General features: G+C 46.6%; 1 protein-coding gene across 2 annotated transcripts in view; it reads left to right on the forward strand.

Annotated features, from left to right (window-relative positions):
• The window catches only part of LOC124014373 (cGMP-inhibited 3',5'-cyclic phosphodiesterase A-like), an 86,276-nt gene that overhangs the window by 23,666 nt on the left and 45,351 nt on the right, over positions 1-17,259 (forward strand). The window contains exon 2 of one of the 2 annotated variants that reach the window (XM_046329276.1): positions 16,296-16,346. The exons of the other annotated variant lie outside the window; for it this stretch is intronic. Within the exon in view, the coding sequence (XP_046185232.1) occupies positions 16,296-16,346 (51 nt within the window). The remainder of the gene's footprint in view (positions 1-16,295; positions 16,347-17,259) is intronic. 2 annotated transcript variants of the gene reach the window in all.

Consider the following 17,259-nt stretch of genomic DNA (forward strand, 5'->3'; position numbering starts at 1 on the left):
ATAATTGCAATAGTAAATATGCTGGATGATATTGGACTATGGATTTGGAGATATTTTATTCATCTACTGATGGATTTTGATCATTCATAATATTATATGATTCTATAATATTTTGCAGCAAAAGGAAATGAGGGCCTACATTATGGAATAGATTTTAATCCATTCTTCGCAGAGATGGAAGCATGCACCACATAGGCCTACAGTAGGGATAATAAAGGAAATGGAGTTCCTGTGTCTCAATCTTCACTTTACATGAAAAGTCAATTGCTCAACTAACGTTCACGTCACATACCACATCAATCATTGGGCGGTGAAAGGGGATCGAACGTCAAGGAGGATGCCGCTTTCGCGAGCCGTGACGCACGTGATGTGATGCTCTCTGGCAGTAATGGCAGTAAAGAGCTACGCGACTCCAGTATCCTGAGACTGGCTTGCCATTAGCATGGGAAACGCTCCACTTAGAGGGAACCAGGGGAAGGAACTGTGTGTGTGTGTGTGTGTGTGTGTGTGTGTGTGTGTGTGTGTGTGTGTGTGTGTGTGTGTGTGTGTGTGTGTGTGTGTGTGTGTGTGTGTGTGTGTGTGTGTGTGTGTGTGTGTGTGTGTGTGTGTGTGTGTGTGTGTGTGTGTGTGTGTGTGTGTGTGTGCGCATAAAGCCAGTGGATGCATGAAGCCATTGGATTGCCTCTTAATGCGGCTTGGCAAATGAAGTGAAGGGGTGCACATTGCGGAAATCACACATCATGATTCTATCTCCAGTCTGGCGTTTTCTATGAAAATAACAGTGATTCAGGGCCAATGTTTAACAGACCTTTCATTTCTCTTAGATGGACGAGCAGGGCCTTTTCCAAACGGCAAAATTCTAACACATACATACATTTTACACGCTAGATACAATTGAATGCATGCAGTGAGACACACAACATAACAAATACAGGCATCCAGCTGTGATACACAGTGTACATACACTAACCGTTAAAAAGTTTTGAGTCACTTAGAAATGTCCTTGTTTTTGAAATATGCGTACAGAGGCCCATTATCAGCATCCATCACTCCTGTGTTCCAATGGCACGTTGTGTTAGCTAATCCAAGTTGATCATTTTAAAAGGCTAATTTATCATTAGAAAACCCTTTCGCAATTATGTTAGCACAGCTGAAAACTGTTGTTCTGATTAAAGAAGCAATAAAACTGGCCTTCTTTAGACTGGTTGAGTATCTGGAGCATCAGCATTTGTCGGTTCAATTACAAGCTCAAAATGGGCAGAAACAAATAACTTTCTTCTGAAACTCATCCATCTATTCTTGTTCTGAGAAATGAAGGCTATTCCAATCGAGAAATTGCCAAGAAACTGAAGATCTCGTACAACGATGTGTACTACTCCCTTCACAGAACAGCACCAACTGGCACTAACCAGAATAGAAAGAGGAGTGAGAGGCCCCGGTGCACAACTGAGCAAACAGTGCTATCTTCTGTATACCACCCCTACCTTGTCACAACACAATTGATTGGCTCAAACTCATTAAGGAAAGAAATTCCACAAATTAATTTAACAAGGCACACCTGTTAATTAATTTAAATGCATTCCAGGTGACTACCTCATGAAGCTGGTTGAGAGAATGCCAAGAGTGTGCAAAGCTGTCATCAAGGCAAAGGGTGGCTACTTTGAAGAATCTCATATTTTAATTTGTTTAACACTTTTTATTATGACATCAAATCAAATTTATTTATAAAGCCCTTCGTACATCAGCTGATATCTCAAAGTGCTGTACAGAAACCCAGCCTAAAACCCCAAACAGCAAGCAATGCAGGTGTAGAAGCACGGTGGCTAGGAAAAACTCCCTAGAACATGATTCCAAATGTATTATTTCATAGTTGATGTCTTCACTATTATTCTACAATGTAGAATATCAACACTTGAATGAGTAGCTGTGTCCAAACGTTTGATTTGTACTGTATGTATGTGAATGGTGTATAGACAGTATGCGACGAGTGCGCTGAGACTCTGGGATTGTGTTTTAATAAATAAAACATCATCCAAAACACGAACGCCGCACAGAAACAGAAACAATGACGCCTGGGGAAGGAACCAAGGGGAGTGACATATTTAGGGCAGGTAATCAAGGAGGTGATGGAGTCCAGGTAAGTGTCATTATGCGCGTAACTAGAGGCAGGAGAGGGAGCACACGTGACACAGTATGGACAGTATATGAGTAGAAAAGGTGTATACACCAGTAGTTATATAGGATGCGCCATGACTAGTATACAGTATATACATATAAAGTGGGTAAAACAGTATGTTAACATTATTAAAGTGACCAGTGTTCAATGACTATGTACATAGGGCAGAAGTCTCTAAGGTGCACGGTAGATTACATAATCATGTACCATGTAAGCGCGCACGGAGTTGTGTCTGAGGCTGTGACCTCGGCCCACACACACACACGTCATCATGGTCGGCAAACCAGGTTTCCCTAGTTTACTGAAGGTGACCTTTCTCTCCCCCCCTCCTCTCCCGCCTCTCAATCGCTCTCTCTCTCTCTCTCTCTCTCTCTCTCTCTCTGTCTCTCATTCTTTCTCTCTCTTTCACTCTCTCTCTTTCTCTCTCCCTCCGTCTCTCATTCTTTCTCTCTCTTTCACACTCTCTCTCTCTCCTCAGTTTGTTTCTGTCTGTTTTTTCTGTTTCTCTCTCTCCATTTCCCGCTCTTTCTCTAGCAGGTTTATGTTTGCTGTCATGAGTCTTGTCCTGGAGGCAGAACTAAGCGATTTCCCCATAGATAGCCCAGCTGCAAAGTCACAATTGGCTATATTCTAAATATTCATGAAAACAAAAATGTTAGGGTTGGGCATTAGGGTTAGCAGTATGGTTAAGGTTAGGGTTGACGTCTGGGTTACTTTTAAAATCCGAGTTTGTGGCGCTGCCAGCTATTGACCAGTCTGCAGAGCTGCCTCCAGAACATGACGCAAAACAATAACCTGCCTTTTCTCTACCTTCCTCATGCTCAGGTCTGTTTCTCAACACCTTGCTGCATTGTGGGATTTGTGTGTTTTTCATTTGGTCGGGGCAAAAGATGCTTAAACTGTGATTCAGACTGTTCTGTGACAAGTGAGAAACGATCCATTGACGTATGTATGTGGTGCACCGCAGCAGATGGGGCCGACTACACAATCCAACCTCTTTCTTTGTTTTTCTGAGGTCGGGAGGGTAATTGTTTGCATCTGATGCACAGTGGGACTGGTGTTGATGACGCAGGCAGCTTGGGAGAGGGCGGAACCATGGGATATGTAGTTGATATATATATATATATATATATATATATATATAGGACCAGAGTGAGTCTGTCTACTTTAGGTGTTTTTCAGCATTGTCATGGAAATGAATCCAAATCAAATCTGATGAAAACAGAAACCACTTTTTTTGAACCAGAGGGCAGAAAGTCTATCTTTGGACTAAGTTTAGACCCGATGTATCCGTATCTGGAACTGAGATAATGACTGTTTGTCAGTGTGTTTGTCCCTGTAGACCACTGATTCCTGCTGCTTGGGTGTCTGCTCATCCTGATGGAAGTGATTTAGGACACCAGACACGTCCCTATTACCGCTCACAATGTAATCAGTGGTGTGTCCAGGCAAGGGGTAAGAAGGGTTAATGTAGCTCCTCAATAGCCAGACCATTAGATCTGCCCTAACCCAATCACAGTCATCCAGAGCCCCTCTCTGCCCCTCTCAGTAGCCCTGCCACAGGGAATGTACCTGCCCCAGGGGACTGGACAGGGACAGAGGGCTTCCAGACACACACACACACACACACACACACACACACACACACACACACACACACACACACACACACACACACACACACACACACACACACACACACACACACACACACACACACACACACACACACACACACACGAGACTGATGTCACTCACTCACTCACAGGAAGCAACAACATGAGTCATGGTCCAGAGGGGGATAGAGAGTCAGGCCAGTGTCAGAGAGTGAAGCACATACAGTGCATCATCTTCCGTTGGTTCAACCCAGCTTTGATTCTTTAACATGTCTGTTTTAGTGCACACTATACTTCAAATGTTCCTGTGTCTTGTCTAGGCGTGTTGTTCCTTGCTTAAAATGGGCTTGTCCTATTCTCTGTGTACGTTTCTGCCTGTCTGTCCATGGGAGTACACTACATTCGTGTCAATCCAGGCCTTTTTCTAACGTGGTGGTTCCAATTCAGACATCAATGGGAGTAGTGCCAAATAGCAGACTTTTAACCTGCCTCTGTCTGTCTGTCTGTCTGTCTGTCTGTCTGTCTGTCTGTCTGTCTGTCTGTCTGTCTGTCTGTCTGTCTGTCTGTCTGTCTGTCTGTCTGTCTGTCTGTCTGTCTGTCTGTCTGTCCGTCCGTCCGTCCGTCCGTCCGTCCGTCCGTCCGTCCGTCCGTCCGTCCGTCCGTCCGTCCGTCCGTCCGTCCGTCCGTCCGTGTGTAGTGATCTGACCTCTGTCTCTGGTTCGTAACGGTTCTCATGGAGCACTGAGAGCCAGTGATTTGTCTGGTTCTGTTAAATTCATCTGTGGAGTAATACCCTCTGTCATAAAAAGTGAACATTTCCCAGATGGAAAAAGGTGCCCACTTGCCCAAATATGCTGTTTCAGGGTGGCCTCCGTCTTTACAACGTTAATGTGGGAACGAGCCCATTTGTCAAATTTTGGTGCGTTTTGCCTGGATATGTTTTGAAATGAATTCATTTTTTTTTTTAACCCTTATTTTACCAGGTAAGTTGACTGAGAACACATTCACATTTACAGCATTGACCTGGGGAATAGTTACATGGGAGATGAGGGGGGTGGATGAATGAGCCAATTGGAAGCTGCCCTCTAATTTCTGCCTACTGCGTACTTTGCAGTTCACTACCTCTGAGACAATGTAACAAAGAAATTGAATCATTTTAACTGGCGGGCAAGGCCAGGAGAATCACACCAGATGCACTTTGAATGCAAACGTCTCTTTAATTCTGTAGAGTAAATTAGATTTATACTGTAGTACAATAGCCTTTCAATGTTCCACCTCTAGCAGCCTGTTACACTAATTCAGAGCATTGATTGAGAATCATTCAAGTTTAATGGGCCTGTAGGTTGGTAAGTTTTCAAACTGTAAATACCCCCAGACAGATGACTACGATCTGATGTTCTCAGGCTCTGAGTTCAATGTCTCTTCTGACCCAACAGATGCTGTACCTAGATCCACATGCTCCTTAACGTGTGTTCTACCCACTCTTCCTCCTTCCCACAACCTCTCCTCCTCCTTCTCCCGCCGTCGTACCAACCTCTCCCCTGTACCTCACCCTTCACATCCTCTTTCCCTCTCCCTCACCCCTTCTTCCTCCCCAACCTTTCCATCTCTTTCGTCTCCTCTCCGCCTTCCCTCAGTCACCGTCACCCTCACCTCTCCCCTCCCTCCCCCAGTACACAGCAGGTCTGTGAGGTACTGAGTGACGCAGGAAGATAATGTGATCAATAAGCAATCCCAGAACAGGCTCCGTGCTGATCGACGGACAGACGGACAGGCGGCCGGACACAATTAGCATCAGTAAGCACAGCTGATGGCCCATGGGGACGTAGATGAGTGGTCTCTCTCTGTGAGTCATCAGCCTGTCCAAAGGGTCCCTTCAACTCAACCCATCAACATGACTTCCACTGTGAGTGAGAGAGTGATGGTGAGAAGGAATAGATGCAGAGTGAGGGAGGAGGAATAGAGAGAGTGACATAAATTATGTGAAAGTGAGGTAGTGGAGTATAGATTGAGTGAGAGTGTGGGAGACAGGGGGAGTAAGAGGGAGATGGAGGGAGGAGAGGAGATGTGATGTAGTGAGTATGTGTTCCAGCATGATGACTGAACCCAGATCAGATGTGCAGGATCAGGTGTTTCCTCCAGGGAGAAGAATGCTTTATATAATCCCACCGGGGACACCGCGTGCTGTCTCTCTGCAGACTCTCTCTCTCTCTCCCTTCTTCTCTCTCCCACCCTCTCCGTCTTGTCCCCTGTTCACGCTCACCCTCTCTAAGGGTGGCTGAGATATACGATGTATTCTTCAGAAGAAGAGGTCAATGGTGATGCCAGCTTCTAGGAAGGAAGCTCCCAGTGGTCCATGTTTTCTTGGGACCCCTCAGTCTCTGTCAAGAAAAATCTTGACCCTGAAATGAAACCAACAGACCACACACACACACACACATGATTAGATAAGAACGCAATGCACTAAAGAATGGAGCAGGGAGACCGAGGATGGAGGAGCCCTAGACAGATGGTAAATCAAGGAGGAGGCCTGTGGTGTATAATGGTAGAGAGTCAATGTGGCAGTGAATCAAAGTTTTATATTTATTCGGGTTTAGATTTATTCGGATCCCCGTCAGCCTACGCCAATGGCGAAACCTAGTCTTACTGGGTGCCGACACATAACGAAAAAAGACATTACAGACACAGGTTAATTTGAAGTTGAGACAAATAGTTTCTTGGTTAACAACTGCGCTCGTGAGATGTAGCTAGCTGTCTGATGTACATGATGATGTAAATGTTCCCTGGCCCTGTGTCTGTGGTTTACAGCTGAGGCCACTCGTAGCAGCTGCTGGCCAGCCGGCTTTGTCTCACCTCGTTATGCAGATGAGCCCTGGGCCCTCTTCAGGCCTAGAGTGGTCCAGTCGTGACGTGCAGGGAGGGCAGAGGGGAGGGAGCGAGGGCTATCTGTCTGTCACTCAGCCAAGGGCTCTATCTGTCTATGTCTCTCTCTCCTGCTTCCTCTGTCGCTCGCTCACTCCCTCTCTCACAAACACACACACACACTCTCTCTCTCTCTCTCTCTCTCTCTCTCTCTCTCTCTCTCTCTCTCTCTCTCTCTCTCTCTCTCTCTCTCTCTCGTTCTTCCATAGTGTAGTGGTGTAGTCGTGACGTGCGGGTGCGGTGTGACGCAGGCCTGTCCGTCATGTCATTCAGCCAGGGGTCCTTTCGGAGCAGTCTAGAGACACTCCTACAGGGGCAGGCCATTCACAACATATACCCTCTTCTCCAAGGCCTTTATTCCATACCAATGACTTGTTTGTTTGGGTGAAGCACACACCTGTTCCCTTGTTTCGTCCCATCCCCTACACAGCAGCCCTAGCTCCAGTCCCATACACCCCAGTTTATTTCTCCTGCTTCAGCCCCAGTTCTGACTCTGGTGCTTCCAGCAAGCAGGTTTTATTGATGTGTCCACGGTCCGAGTATTGTAGTCCATCTGTTCTCTTCAGTCGTCTGTGGGATTTCCTGTCCAGTGGCTGGTGTAGCAGGGGTGGGGTTGTGCTGTTGCAGCATGTATGTCTCCTAGTGTTTCACAGCTCTGTCCGTGTATGTCTCATATCTCAGCAGGTATATCTCTCTGGTCACCCCCAAAACCAATTCTTTCTTTGGCCGCCTCTCCTTCCGGTTCTCTGCCGCCAATGACTGGAACGAACTACAAAAATCTCTGAAACTGGAAAACACTTATCTCCCTCACTAGCTTTGAAGCACCAGCTGTCAGAGCAGCTCACAGATTACTGCACCTGTACATAGCCCACCTATAATTTAGCCCAAACAACTACCTCTTTCACTAATGTATTTATTTTATTTATTTATTTATTTTGCTCCTTTGCACCCCATTATTTTTATTTCTACTTTGCACATTCTTCCACTGCAAATCTACCATTCCAGTGTTTTACTTGCTATATTGTATTTACTTTGCCACCATGGCCTTTTTTGCCTTTACCTCCCTTATCTCACCTCATTTGCTCACATCGTATATAGACTTGTTTCTATTGTATTATTGACTGTATGTTTTACTCCATGTGTGTCGTTGTATGTGTCGAACAGCTTTGCTTTATCTTGGCCAGGGCGCAATTGTAAATGAGAACTTGTTCTCAACTTGCCTACCTGGTTAAATAAAGGTGAAAAAATAAATAAATAAAAATGTGGTCCCTCTTCCCTCAGGACTCCCATTGTTCACCCATCGCTCCAACATGTAATCATGTGGTGTGTGAATGTGGCTGTGGTGCCACTGATTTTGTTGAATGGTGAAATTGAGGAAAACACATGGAGTCCCTTTCAGAGTTGCGTTTCATTGAGTGTTTTTGCATGGACATATATGGTACGGAACCACTGGTTGGTTTCAAAGGTCTTGGTCGATACAGGATATACTAGCAGTCAGTCAGACCTGCTGGTGCTGTAACAGATTTACACTGGGAATGTAACACACAGGTCTGGTGTGTGTGTGTGTGTGTGTGTGTGTGTGTGTGTGTGTGTGTGTGTGTGTGTGTGTGTGTGTGTGTGTGTGTGTGTGTGTGTGTGTGTGTGTGTGTGTGTGTGTGTGTGTGTGTGTGTGTGTGTGTGTGTGTGTGTGTGTGTGTGTGTGTGTGTGTGTGTGTGTGTGGGGAAGCAGACTGTAGTAAACACCAGTGGAATGTGTCAATATTCATAACATGTATGAGAGCTGCTAAAACATCCATGGCAGACATATTGGGATCAACCTCACCTGTCATTAATGAGACAATTATAACTGTCATTTACCAGACTGTTTTATTCAAAGGGACTCATATTAACTTGATATATATTCAGTACGTGTGACCCATGCAGGAATCGAACCCGCAACATTGTCATCATCTTCACCAGTTGAACGTGTTGCATTTTCACACAGGGAGGTGTTGGACAAGACCGATATGTGTGAATCACAGAAACACCAACCCCATGGTTGCAATTACTGTCACGCTAAGTATTTTCTATGGGCAGCACGAATGTGCTATTATTACTTAATGGGCTTGGAAGGCCTTGAAACTCTCAGGGGGGGTAACTAGCAAGGCATCTAGATCCTGTTTAGTAGCCAACACTGTTAAAACCACCTCCAGATTGTGTGTGTGTGTTTGTGCGTGTGCCCATGCAAACGCAGGTGCACGTGTGTATGTGTGGTGTGTGTGTGTGTGTGTGCACATCTGTGTGTGTCTGAATGTGAGTCTGATGATATAGCATCCAAAAGTGTTAAAAGCAAACCACCAGCAGCCCTGCCTTTCCTCTCCTGGCTGTCTGACCCCCCCCCCACCCCATTTCTCTTCCTCCCACCTATAAAGTGTCAGGGTTTCAGGCTTCAGGCCCAATTCTCACTGGAGCAAGGAGGCCTGACGAGGGTCCTGGGGATTGACTGGCAGCGTCTGTCGTCCAATTCCGTGTCCAGTTGGCCTTTCTCCACAATAACAGGTAGTGGAGGGAGTCTGTGAGCTCTGGGTTGCATTGTAGATTTTGCCCTCGTTCACATCCCTATGTTGATCTAAAATGACTGATTTGGTGAAAGGGGAGGGAGTAACTATCTGGAATGAAATGCAGCCCAAGGCTCAAGTCCGTGACTGGTCTTTTCCAGAGTCCAGAGAGAGAGGAGAGGAGTGCTCAACTATCCGGGGAAGAGTTTCGCTGCAATACAGGGGTAGTTTACAGTGTCTAACGCCCTGAGAAGTCTGGAAAGAGGCAGCAAATTCCCTGCTTTAAGAGTTGTTTTCAAGCTGGGTCAGAGGAGCGTTTGACTGTTACACTAATATATCCCAGGGCACGTATTCATAAACCATCTCAGAGTGTAAGCTGATTAAATGTTATTCATAAAATGCAAAACTGATCCTAGAATACAGGCCCAGGTCAGGATAACAGCTCCACCTGCAGGTGTAAAGCAGCACCCCACATCGTTAGCAATCTCCCCCAACGAGGAGAAACTTAAAAAGTAGAGAGAAAGTCATCCCAAATCCTGGAATGGAACTGATTGAAAACCAGAGCTTAAATGACCGCCGAGGCAGAGGGAGACGAGAGAGCGAGACGAGCGAGTGAGTGGGTGGCAGACAAAGTCACGAAGGGGTAGTTATCCCTGCTGGCACTAGGTCGGAAGTGAAAATGTAATCGCCATGAGTTTCGACAGTCAAGGAGCCTACATTGATATAAAGCTATCGATAGAGCATGATATTACCGTGGCCCCGGGCACCATAAAACAACTATTATGCTGGTTATGACTGAATCATAGAGCTGTGAATGGTAATCTGGCATAGCACTGCATTTAGGCCCCAGTGGTTTCCTACCCTCCCATAGTCTTTACATTATTAGAAGTGCATTAGAGCCGTAATGAAGGCCATCTGAGGGAGCAGTGGGTGGAGGGACCACATACAGGTTTGACCAGGTGGAGATGTGTGTGTGTGTGTTAGTGATGTGTGGGTCAGCTGTTTGTTCACCCACACCCAACTGCAATTGCTAATAACCCATCTGCTAACACCCAACTATATGTGATCAAGTGAAAATCTGACTATGTCTATAAAAAATCAACTTGTCTATAGTTAGATGCATTGCCGCTTCTCTTCTGTCATTACTTGTTGCCCTAGAATACTAAATGAGTCCTTGCTCACCAGAATAATGTCATAAATCGATAGAATGAATGATTCAATCTAGATGACACTGGTAAAGGTTTCCCTTTCTTCTCTGCTTGTCTCACGCTACAAAGATGTTTAGGGACCAGGGATAAAATGCAATAACCCTCAGAAAAGTAACCATTTTTCATTCAAAATTTCCAAATGACATCAGTTTGACCCGTTTTAGAGACATTAAACGCTGTGAAAACTTACCCAACATGTTTCTGATATGATTTCGGCTTGTATGCATATTTTATGTATTTGAGAGTACTATCAGCTTTTATGATGCTGATGAAGAGAGCACCTTTATAATAGACCTGTATTCTTTCAAGATGCTGAAATAAGTCAATCATATTTCTCCACTCTTGTTCCCGAGTCAAAATGTACATTTTGTCTAGAATCTTACTGCAAGAAATGCTTAATTCTGCAGGAGTTAATATTATATTTGGCTATGTGAGAGGTTGTAGACCTACAGTCAGCGTCTATATTTCAGTTACTATTCCATTTAACCCATCTGAACAGTAGCCTACAGTTCCCTTGACATGTCATTGTGAAGTCCCCGTCTTGTGACTGTCGAGTTTTGTATAGCACCTCATAATCATCACACATAACATAGCCAGCACTGCTACAATGCTCTTTTACCCCTTCATTAAATCTTTCCCAAACTGTAACGGCAGATCTCTTCTTCGTCTGAAGAGGAGTAAGGATCGGACCAAGATGCAGCATGGTAAGTGTCCATAATGGTTTTAATACAGACAAATGAACACTCGAACAAAAACAATAAACGCTAACGTGAAATCTACAACAACCGAAACAGTACCGTGTGGTGACAAACACACACATGGAAACAAACACCCACAACCCAACAGTGAAACCCAGGCTACCTAAGTATGATTCTCAATCAGAGACAACTAACGACACCTGATTGTCAACCATACTAGGCTGAACACAAAAACCAACATAGAAAAACAAACGTAGACTGCCCACCCCAACTCACACCCTGACCATACTAAAACAAAGAATAAAATAACAGAACTATGGTCAGAACGTGACAGTACCTCCCCCCAAAGCTGCGGACTCCGGCCACAAAACCTGAACCTATAGGGGAGGGTCTGGGTGGGCGTCTGTCCGTGGTGGTGGCTCTGGCGCGGGAGGTGGACTCCACTTCACCATAGTTTTAGTGTGCCTCTTAGCCCGCCTCCGTGGCCTCTTTAGAGCGGCGACCCTCGCCACCGATCTTGAACTGGGGACCCACGCCACGGGTCCCGAATGGACGGGAGACTCCGGCAGCGCCGGACAGACGGGAGACTCTAGCGGCTCGGGACAGACGGGAGACTCTAGCGGCTCAGGACAGACGGGAGACTCTGGCGGCTCAGGACAGACGGGAGACTCTCGCGGCTCAGGACAGACGGGAGACTCTAGCGGCTCAGGACAGACGGGAGACTCTCGCGGCTCAGGACAGACGGGAGACTCTCGCGGCTCAGGACAGACGGGAGACTCTGGCGGCTCAGGACAGACGGGAGACTCTCGCGGCTCAGGACAGACGGGAGACTCTAGCGGCTCAGGACAGACGGGAGACTCTCGCGGCTCAGGACAGACGGGAGACTCTAGCGGCTCAGGACAGACGGGAGACTCTCGCGGCTCAGGACAGACGGGAGACTCTAGCGGCTCAGGACAGACGGGAGACTCTCGCGGCTCAGGACAGATGGGAGACTCTGGCGGCTCAGGACAGACGGGTGACTCTCGCGGCTCAAGACAGGAGGAAGGCTCTGGCAGCGCTGGACAGGCGGGAGCACCTGTAGGCAGAAGACGGAGAGACAGCCTGGTGCGGGGGGCTGCCACCGGAGGGATGTTGCGTGGAGGTGGCACTGGATAGACCAGACCGTGAAGGCGCACTGGAGCTCTTGAGCACCGAGCCTGCCCAACCTTACCTGGTTGAATGCTCCCGGTAGCCAGGCCAGTGCGGCGAGGTGAAGTAGCCCGCACTGGGCTGTGCTGGCGAACCGGGGACACCATGCGTAAGGCTGGTGCCATGTATGCCGGCCCAAGGAGACGCACTGGAGACCAGATGCTTAGAGCCGGCTTCATGGCACCTGGCTCTATGCCCACTCTAGCCCGGCCGATACGAGGAGTTGGAATGTACCGCACCGGGCTATGCACACGCATCGGGGACACTGTGCGCCCCACCGCTTAACACGGTGCCTGCCCGGTCTCTCTCGCTCTCCGGTAAGCACGGGAAGTTGGCGCAGGTCTCCTACCTGGCTTCGCCACACTCCCCGTGTGCCCTCTCCCCTGTCTTTTGGGCTTCCAGCCGCTCTGCCGTACTAGCTTTTTCCAGGGTCCTTTGCCGTCCAAAATCTCCTCCCAAGTCCATTTCTCCAAGTATCGCTGCCTCTCCTGCTGCTGCTGCTGCTGCCTGTTACCACGCTGTTGGTCCTTGGTTGGTGGGTGTTTCTGTAACGGCAGATCTCCTCTTCATCTGAAGAGGAGTAAGGATCGGACCAAGATGCAGTGTGGTAAGTGTCCATAATGGAAACAGACACCCACAAACCAACAGTGAAACCCAGGCTACCTAAGTATGATTCTCAATCAGAGACAACTAACGACACCTGCCTCTGATTGTCAACCATACTAGGCTGAACACAAAAACCAACATAGAAAAACAAACGTAGACTGCCCACCCCAACTCACACCCTGACCATACTAAAACAAAGAATAAAATAACAGAACTATGGTCAGAACGTGACACAAACATTAGGCTACTGTTCTGGCCTTCCATCTATTTCTTTTCAACTCTCCATTTCACAGCTTTTCTCTTGTTGAACTCAACTCCGACATTGTCCTTTTTGTCCCTCAGTGGATCGACGTAAATTCTTTCTGCCCAGGTACCCAAAAGCAATTGCCGTGTGTTTGTTGAGCGTAAAGTTAGGCCGTAAAGATTAGGCTTCGGCTACGCCCTAAATGTAACCTAATTGCGCAGAATTATACACTTATGGATTTTTAATGCATTGTTTTCTCTTTATTCAACCCGCCACCCACCCTTCGTCCACACAATATTTCATGACCCAATATTTTATGAGTCTAACCCCGCATCACTATTGTATATGACACCAATGAGCAGGGCGGAGATAGATAAGGAAGACACAGAGAGAAGAAGGCAAGATGAGAGAGATATACTGAGAGATGTATATACGTATATATATATATATACACACTGAAGACAGCGAGAGAGACCGAGAGATTCCGAACAAAGAAAGAGATACTGAAAGAGAGAGATGGAGATCGAGGCTGTAGATACACACAGAGAGAGAGAGAGAGAGAGACTGGAGAGAGAAGCGAGAGGCATTGCCAGTGGCGGTGTTTCATTCATGGTAAATTAAACACACTGCATCATCATCCTCTTATTAGGTAGATTTCCTCATCTGTCATTTAATAACACACAGACAAACAGAGTTCTGGTTTGCAGCCCTGCCTCCCCATCGTCCGTCATCTGTCCTCCTTCTCTGTCATCCTCTATCATGCTCCCTTCAACCTTTGTCATCCTTTTTCTCTTTCTATCTAAATGAACAAAACACTGAGCGAGCTAGTTAGTTAGTAGGAGGACATATCAGGCTCTCCGTTTGCTCATTAGATTTTCATGAGCTGTACACTCACCGCTTACTCACTCCCCTCTGGTTCAGTGGTGGTCCGATTCATCCTGTTCTTCTGCCCAGGGACTTATTTTTAACATTTGAGTCATTTAGCAGACGCGCTCCAGAGTGACGAGTCAATGCATACATTTTCAATACTGGTCCCCCGTGGGAATTGAACCCACAACCCTGGCTTTGCAAGCGCCGTGCTCTACCATTATGGGACTCCGACTGAGCCACACGGGACCCAGTTACTCTGTTACTGGTAACTTGTTCAGAACTGGATGGTTCTGATGGCTCAGTTGATTAGCGTGTAGTGACTAGTACACAGTCTCTATCACTGGAGTACAGTGGGTTTTATTCCTTAGTGGGCTACCGTATCATGTGTCAACTACAAGTCACTTTGGATAAAAGTGTCTCCTAAATGACTGTTATTTATATGATACATTAAAGCTGTCCCTGGATAAAATCCTGAACCATGGAAAGGAACACTGCTCTGTTTCAAATGCTACTTCTCTGATGATTTTGCCAGAGAACTCAATCAAATGAAAGGTACAGCCCCGGGCCTCTATTTTTACTGAAAGTTGCTCTTGCTGTACTTCTAGGAAAACAGCCCAGCCAGACCATAATATAACATATAGACCTGTAGGTTTTTGTAATGGAAGCCCAGGAAAATAGCCATAAACAATGTTGACGATCGAGAGAAGTCTTTGACAGATGAGAGAAGCTCAAAGCTGTCGGACATAGCCTACATTGTGGACTTGGTTAACTTAATGGGCCCTTGGCCACGACTCACCATCCGACCATGGAGAAGATCAGGAGGTTCTCTCTCTGATCATTAGCCTCTCTGTATGTTTCGTGGTATTAAAACCTACGTGTACATATATTGCAATGACCTACGCAGCTAACTACAGTGAGGTCAGAGGGAGAGAACGCATATGGGGACTAGAAGCAGAATATACATTCATTTCTTCCGGCTGTATTGAGTAGATACAACACCTGTCTCGTTAACCAGGATGTTGAGTGGTGGTAGTGGGCTTGACTGTCGTTGAGCTGTAGGGGTTAGGGTAAGGGGGACTCGGGACAAAGACACAAATTGGGGTCACTGTTATTGAGGGAGGGAGACGACTACCGTACCATCCTCTGCGCTAGAGGACGAGAGAGTGGAAGAGGCAACAACAACACCCAGAGAAGAAGGATCTGAATGATCCTTTTATCGATAGATCGGGTTTCCGTTGACTCCCTCTCTTGCCCTCTTTGAAAAGCTTCTGTTGAAAAGAATCGTGGTTGAGTTTGTGGCTCAATGGGAATCTGGGTGAGGACCCCACCAAGAAGTGTTACGTAATGTTACTGTATGTGACATACAGCCAGCCGTCCACAGAGTGTCAGCCAGTCAATGTAGGACTCATTCTCAACAGCTGAGTTAAGTCGCCCCATCAGATTGTAAAAGACTGGACACTTATTGTGTAATACTAGGGCACTCTTTTTTTTTTTTACTCCCTGCAAGCAGAAACTCAAATCAGAGACAATGTAACTGATTTTAGAGGGACTCTTTCACTTTGTTGTACATCGGTTCAAGCCGTGAGAATATTCAAGCTACTGTACACTTCAGTCAATTTGTGGTGTCCCACTTCTCCTGCCCCTGCCTTACCATGACGATTATGCCAGGGTAAACTAGTCTCTGCAATGTGAGTCCAAAATGGCAACGATGCTTTAATGCCTTGATGTTGATCCTGCGTCGCTTCCTGTCTGGCGACGGGAGTGTAAACGAGCCTGCACTTAGCATGGCGTGCCTTCGGGACGGAGGTTAGTGTGTCTGCGTGCGTGTTAGTACTGTACGTTGTTTATTTGCTAATTAGAGTGATTAAAGTTGTAGCCTGGCAGAGGCCATTATGCTGTGCTGAAAGGCTCAGTACGCCCCAGCCTCACTGTGAAATTACAGCCTACATTGCAGCCTAGCCTTGTTGATCAAAATAGAACGGGTTGGATAGAGGAATAGATGGGAGGAATGGTATGAGAGGGGGGATAGAGGGATGTGTAGACGAAGCCCGCCAGCGTAGATGATGCACTCTTTTCATTCTTCAGCACCGCCTCGCATGTATTTCTATCCCTCGGCAGAGAGGGGGAGGAGGAGGAGATAGTGGGGGATGATAGAGAAGAAAGCTTAAAGATACTTGTAGTAGACTGGAGGTGAATGTCCTCTAAATTGGTGTCTCCCTCTCGTCCCCAGATGATCTCACAGACTGAATGGGACCACAAGAGGGGTGCCCGGGGATCCCAGGTAGGACAGAGAAGGGGAGGAAGGGGGAACATGCTTCTTTTTCTAACCCTTTATTGAATGAACACTTCAGGTCAGTACAGAGAGGGGGCAGGAGGAGGGGGAGAAAGGATGGGGGATGCTACTTCTTTCTCTAACCGTACTGAATGAACACTGACGGAGCGAGAAATCAATAATGCTACTTCTCACTTCTCCACCTGACTGACCAGTGCTTGTGTGCTTTCCCCCTCTTCCCCTCTCTCCCTCCCCCTCTCCCCTGGTCAGATTTGGCTACTGCTGTCTGTCTGAATAGGAAATACTTAAATACCTTCCTTTTATGTGGCTGGTTTTCCTTTAAGACCCAGGCAATTACGGAGCAATATAAAATTCCATGCCTAAACAATGACCTAAGGTTGGTGGTTTTCTCCCCTAGTGGTTAAGGTTAGGGTTAGGGGAGGATAAACTCATTCTAGATTTGTGTCCTCAGTAACTAAAAAGTTGGTGGTTCAAATCCCGAGTTGGCAAATTGGAAAAATCTGCCATTGAGCAAGGCAGTTAACCCCCAACAACTGCTCCCTGGGCACCGATGATGTCGATTAAGGCAGGCCCAAACACACCTCACTGATTCAGGGGGACTGGGTTAAATGTGGAAGACACATTTCGGTTGGATGCATTCAGTTGTACAACTGACTAGGTCTCCCCTTTCCCTTGTTATTATTAGAGATGATGGTGATGCTATAGGTATACACTAGGATATTAGGGAACGTTTTAGACTGCAGTAAATGGTGAATAACTGGAGATTATTGTCGAGGGATTTCCATAATTGATTGTGAAAAGGACAGATCAGAATTGTGGGTAAAATACTGTAGATCATCTTATTTCTGGAAAGATTGCTATGACAGTGGCTTACACAGTCACGTGCGCGCACACACACACA

Source organism: Oncorhynchus gorbuscha, linkage group LG25 (assembly GCF_021184085.1).
Source record: "Oncorhynchus gorbuscha isolate QuinsamMale2020 ecotype Even-year linkage group LG25, OgorEven_v1.0, whole genome shotgun sequence".
Lineage (NCBI taxonomy): Eukaryota > Metazoa > Chordata > Actinopteri > Salmoniformes > Salmonidae > Oncorhynchus > Oncorhynchus gorbuscha.